Source organism: Nannospalax galili, unplaced genomic scaffold (genome assembly GCF_000622305.1).
Source record: "Nannospalax galili isolate Female #2095 unplaced genomic scaffold, S.galili_v1.0 scaffold25, whole genome shotgun sequence".
NCBI classification, from domain to species: Eukaryota; Metazoa; Chordata; class Mammalia; order Rodentia; family Spalacidae; genus Nannospalax; species Nannospalax galili.
This window is the reverse complement of record NW_008355642.1, coordinates 3,936,943-3,943,443: the sequence shown is the minus strand read 5'-3', so window position 1 is coordinate 3,943,443 and position 6,501 is coordinate 3,936,943. Positions and strand designations below refer to the sequence as shown.

The window sequence follows — 6,501 nt, the reverse complement described above, 5'->3', positions numbered from 1 at the left end:
CCAGAGTGTTTTGAATTCAAATGAAATAGCCTGATGCAGATGGGTTTTAGCAGCACCATCAAATCATCTATTCCACTCATCTTAGGGAAATTCCTTAGCCGTGTTACATTAATCAGCAAGCTTTTCCACACTTAATGCACTGCGCCTACATTGTGCCTAGCAGTCCTCTGCGGAGAGGAGTCCAGACATCCAAGCTTGTCACAGTCAAGGTTTATATTGTCCACCTCCTGTAATTATGACTAATACTCTTTCCATTTCCCCAAAATATCATAATTGTAATGATCAGTTATTTTTGTCACCTTACAATGGTCACATATGAGACATGGAAGGAAACACGGGTACCCCCTGGTTGAAAAATACCATCCTTAAATTTTTCTTTCTCCATTTCACCTCTATACCAATGGAAATGCCAATGGCTTCTAGTGAAACCATGGTGAAAACCGTGGATCTATTGGAGAACTGGTGGATGTTCGGGTCAAGGCTTAACCAGGGCTGAGAGAGATGATGCGGGCCTCCAAAGGGCCACCCTACAAGGTGTCTTCCTGTATAAAATTTCCCTCTCATACTATTTTTCTTTATTACATTGATTAGTAGTCCTCTTGATCAGAGATGTATGTGGCGGACACAGGCAATCTATTACCAATAGTGTAAACAGGTTGGGAATTGTTCTTCCTCCTGTCATATGACTGAGACCTGCTTGTGTAAAGGGCATGTTTCTTGGAGGGATACAGATAGAAAGGACAAAGGAAATTTGGAGCATGAGGAATATGGGGAGTGAGTTTTCTTCTAATGGCAGCCTAGTAAGTCAGGGAAAGTGGGTGTCAGTATAGGAAACAGCTATTTGCAGAAAAATGTCTTGTGCACAATTCATGCCTTGAGGGGTAAATGCAATGCTTTCTCTCTGCCAGCTGTTGCTCCTTCTCTTCCTCCCCATTCTCTGTGGCCCAGCATTCAGAATTAAGCCAGTGCTTAACTATGTGTTTTATAGGTCTGGAAATAATATTCATGACATTACTTCTGCAAGAGTGTAGATTCTTAAGTACATTTTCGGTCATATCCTTTTGTAAGTTATAAACTTCTTGTATAAGAACTGGTATCTGTCCCTGTGAGAACTCTTAGCCATTGAATTTAGGTGAGATTCAGTTAAATTGGAAACTTCTGGGAACAGCTGAGTATCAACTATTCAGTACTGATTCCCTTTAAGTAAAAGGTATACAAAATGTGAATTAAGTTAGGAATTTCCCAGAGAGCTAGCATGTACATTTGTCAAAAATCTAAGAATATTCTTGGACAGCAAAAGGGAAGAGAAAATTCTAAGGAGTGACAGAAATCTCTGGAGCCAAGGTTTGACATGAACAAGTGGAAGGGTCAGGCCTGGTGGCTGTGAAATGGTTTTCTGAGGCGGGAGTGTTTTACATGGCTAAGATTCAAGTCCTAATAAGGACCAGATCATGGAGGGCTGAGCATCCCGATGAAAGCCTCTAGGCATACTGATAGTCTATGGAAGATGTTACTGTAAATGCGTTTTTCAGAGTGGGAGCTGCTGTGGTAGACTAGGGATGAAGAGTTGACTATCTGGACCACAGTGGAAGCACCAAACTGGAGAAGAGACAAATCTGAGAGTCACTGTAGAGATGGAAGTAGCAGGACCTAGAGACCATACGGAAAGAGCTGGGAAAGGCCCTTAGGTTTCTCATAGTAATTTCAGCATGAAAGAAACTCTATCAGAAGTTCATGTTCACATGAAAGCTTCTCATCTGTGCATTCTCCCATGCCCTACTAATGAACCCCTGATTTCCAAAGAAACCCCGAAGCATCTGTCAAGTAATTTAATTTTGCAAAAATTCAGGTTCATCTAATGGAAGACTTGAAACATTGATTTTTGCAAAATTACATTAGTAAGTGCCAAAATGTTTCCACCTTGGGAAACATAAAAATGGAATTCTACTACCAAGTTTGGTGGAGGGAAGTGACATTGTCAGTGCTTCATAAAAGTGACATGTCTAGAATTTGTTTCCCTAGGAATGAAGGCTTTTTCACTTTATTATCCCTGTGCTCTTATGCTGAACCTCAGCTACGCAGGAAAGCTTATAGCACCAATTTACTAACCTAATTTGTGAAAGGAGGTTAGTGAATCAATGCGCTAAGACTTTGATAGAAACATTAGAAATTAATTAGCCTTGTCAACTTTTATTTTGATAGGTTCTTTCCCAACTATATCTTCTCCCCTCCAAGTACAATTTTTAACAAGATTGGTTTTAAACAATGGGACCAAAGAGAATCTGTACAAAGAACTTGAAGAATTTAAATATGTGAGTTTATTATTAACGCAGTGGCAAATACATCAAGGGAACACACCCAGTAAAAAAGTGTTTCAAAGAAAAGCAAATCTACTCTGAGAAAGGTCTGTATCCAATAAGTAAGCCCTAAGAGGCCTATTTGCTTGGTGATGCCCAGAAGATAAGGCAGGCAAACCTCGGTGTGATTTGAAGAAGCCAGTTTGAGACCCAGCCTAGTTCAGGCAAGCTACAGACTGGCCCTTGCTGTTCTCAATGAATCTCACCATGACGGTGTTCGAAGTTTGGAAGGTCTTTCTGATTTTAAACTGCTTTGCAGGTAAGGAACAGATCTCTCAACCACCAACAGTAATTGGAAGTTAAGTGCTTTTAGACTGAAATTACAAATTTTTACGTAAAATCTTCCCGTGCACTGAGTAGTTTTCAGAACTCTTGCTTAGCAAATATGTGCCATGTTGGTGTTTGGGAGGTCAGTCTGGAGTAAAATTGTTTTACAGAGCTTCTGAAATGAATTTCTCAGAAAAAAAATAGTTTCTTTAGTTTGAAAGGTGAGCAAGTAAACTTACTCAGAAACCAAAGTTTATGCTCGGTATACATTTTTCTGTTTTATTAGCATTTCCTTTAAGCCGACTGTAGTTGACTTGCTTGACCTCAGTAATCAGAGCCAGCATTCAAGCCTACATGAGCATACGTGTGTAGAGAACAGAAGTTTCCTGAGAGCTTTATTACTGAAAATTTCTAAGGGAGTCTGGTTTTCCAATCCTAAGAATATATTTGGAAATTATATGAGCGATTTATTATTGTGCTCAGTATGGTTCGTTTTAATGATTCACACAGAACAAAATTATTTTCAGAGCCAAAAAAAAAATCCCAATGTTGGCTAAACTCAGGAGAGATAATTAATTTGGAAAGTTATTTTCTTTTCCTATTTTTTAAATACCAGATATATTTTGAATTTGTTTTTATGATAAATAAGATCTTTGGTAGATACAACAATGTTGTTTATCAACAAAGAGGAATTTTTAAAACCATGAATAATGTTAGGCAGTCATTATAATGTGATTTAATAAGAATATTTAAATGGTACATGAACATGTTGAGAACAAAATATATGAAAAGCCAAGATGCACAAACATAGCTATAATAGAAGGTAATATATTAATCATGGTTAGTTGTAGGTGATGGGATTAAAGATTTTGATTTGGGGGCTGGAGAGATGGCTCAGCAGTTAAGAGCACTTGCTGCTCTTCCAGTTTACCCAGGTTCAATTCCCAGCACCTACATGGCGGCTAACACCTATCCTTAACTCCTGTTCCAAGGGATCCAACACAGTCTTCCAACCTCCAGGAACACCTGCACACACACGGTGCACTTACATACATGCAGGCTAAACACTCATATATAATAAAAAATCTTAAACAAAAATATATTGATTTTTATTTCCCAGGTTTCCCATACTTTTCAGGTCTCCTAGAAACAACATTATATACACGCATGTATATAATATATTTGGCTGTGCTGGAGGTAAATCCTAGGGCCTGTTGTTTGCTAGGCAAGGACTCTACCACTTTACTTTTCTAGCTCCTATACTAATTTTATAATTAAGAAAAAGTGTTAATTTCAATGCTGTCTTGTGGTTTACAGAAAATTTTAAAATATTCATTATTAAATGTTTAAATGAAGATGTTATTTGTAGTCAAAACTCACCAGAAAGCATTAATGCATTCATCCCATGGCCTAGCTAGGACATAGAGTTGGAAATACATGTAACTCTGTTACTTAGCATTAGATATTTGTTTAAATTCAATTTTAGATAATGAGAATCTTTGTCCCTCCCTTCAACTATTAGCTAGTTGGGTCAAACCTTAGGTTTTCTGTACCAAAATTCTATGATCACACAGTCAACATTTTATTCTCTATTTGAGGCCCTACTGTGGTCTCTACTAGACACAGGGTTATAACAGGTGCATGAATGACTTTCATTATAAATAACACATATCTATTTTTTTACTCATTATATACATAATAGATCACTACTATAGTCCACTATAACAAATTTGAGAACATGGAAAATTGTAAATAAAAAATATATACTACCTACAATCTTACTACTTAGATTTGTGTGAATTATCAGGGTTTTTTTTCTTTGTAAGTATGTCTATTACATTAAAAACGGGGCCTATGCCTTGCACACCATTTTTATACAGTTTAAAAAATGATTTAGGATGATATTGGAATCTTACCTGAGAGTTTAGTACATGGCACTAGTGAAAAATAAATACTTGAGTAATTTTTCTTAAGTTGCTGTATATCTATGCATATATGGTCTAACTGGCTCAAAGCAAAATCTGGTAGTCAGCCGAACAGATGGAATGGAAGTAGGATAGAATATGTCATTTGCTGTCATTACATTCATATGGATGGTATAGAAAAGAAGATTTAGATATTCTATACCTGCCTTTCAAGAGATCCAGATCATTTCAGTGATCCAGAGCCATCAGTTGATCCAGATATGGCTGTTGGAAAATTGATGATGTTTCCATTAATGTACAATTTACTGCCCAACCTATACTTGTTTCCCAGTAAATGCCACTTTTTTGTATCAAGTATGGTGCCTAGAAGTTAGTGGAAACCTAGTAAATGTTTGTTGAAAGAATGGTTCACCAGTCCAAACCTCAAACGCCCAGAAATGATTTTATAATCACATTTAAAATCAATATTAAGGAAGATTTTATTTATTTTATTTTTACTATTTTTATTTTATGTATATGTCTGTATTGCCTGCGTGTATGTAAGTGCACCCATGTCAGGCTGTACCCATGGAAGTCAGAAGAGGGCATCAGATCCCCTGGAACTAGAGTTATGGACCACATGGGAATTGAATCTGGGTCCTCTGGAAGAGCAGCCAGTGCTCTTAATCTCTGAGTCATCTCTCTCCACCCCCCAGGGAAGACTTTATTTTAATCAAAATACTTTCAGTGACTTCTTAGGAGGCCTTATTTTCATTTCTATTTCAGCAAAACTAATTTCAGTCAAAAATCTCTTTTGCAAAAATATATACATATCATTTTAGTTACTTGTAATATGTATAAGTCACTTGTTGGAAAGATATGTTAACTTTGTTTTCATTTTGGGGTGTATTATGTATGCATTTGAAAGAAGTAATATATTTGAATGTTGGCTTTGAAGTCAAACACAAAAACTGGGTGTTCATTTGGTTGTTTTATGTTATTTTTTTTAACTCAAAATGAAACTGATTAAAACTAAATCACTTGGGGCAGGAGTGATGGCTCAGTGGTTAAGAACACTGACTGTTCTTGCAGAAGACCCAGGTTGGAATCCGAGCACCCACATGGCAGCTAGCAACTGTCTGTAACTCCAGTTCCAGGGGATTCTGACAGCCTCTTCTGTCCTCCGTGGGCATTGCACGACATGGGTGCACTTACCTAGGTGCAGGCAATACATGCATACACATAAAATAAAAAAAATAAATAAAATATTTAAAAAACTAAATCACTTGAAATGCACCGGTTAAATACGAATAATTGAACAATATTTTTGCTATGGCATAGAAATAAGATAATAATTAAATGCATTAAATGAATTATAATCATTACCAAAATCAAAAACATTTAAGATATTTTAAAATGTTGATTATTTTAAACATACACATCTTGGATTATTTTCCTCTAACAATAAGCACTTATTTTTACAAGAAGTCTCATGTATTTCAGTCACATGTGCAATTTTTCTTTGCTTATTAATTCAGTTAAATTAGTAAGAAAAATTATAATCTTGGGTTTTGTTTACACTAGGTATTAGTCTTTAGCTTGTTATTTATTCATTTAATGCATAGTGTGTTTTTCTGATTTTCACAATTTAAATTTTTTTTTAAATGATTTATTTAATAACAACATACTTAGAAGAAGCATATCATTACAACACAATTGACATATTCAATAACGTTTTCCTGAGGTAGGATGCATCTCTTTCAAATTTGGCTGTAAATTTTTAGGTTTACAGTTGAATTATTACAGTTATACAATATTGTACTCAGTATAAACCAACAACTACTTTTTAAAGTACCTTTCTATATAAGTCTTCATGTCATTTACAAGTCACAGATACATCAATAAAATCCATTGCAATTAGATTACTATAAAAGAACATCAATTGAAAAGTTTATTTTTAATACTGTGAATAA

General features: G+C 35.6%; 1 protein-coding gene across 1 annotated transcript in view; it reads left to right on the top strand.

Annotated features, from left to right (window-relative positions):
- Nucleotides 1–2,564: 2,564 nt before the first annotated feature.
- The window catches only part of Vsig1 (V-set and immunoglobulin domain containing 1), a 36,167-nt gene continuing 32,230 nt past the window's right edge, over nucleotides 2,565–6,501 (top strand). The window contains exon 1 of the mRNA XM_008852996.1: nucleotides 2,565–2,616. Within this exon, the coding sequence (XP_008851218.1) occupies nucleotides 2,565–2,616 (52 nt within the window). The remainder of the gene's footprint in view (nucleotides 2,617–6,501) is intronic.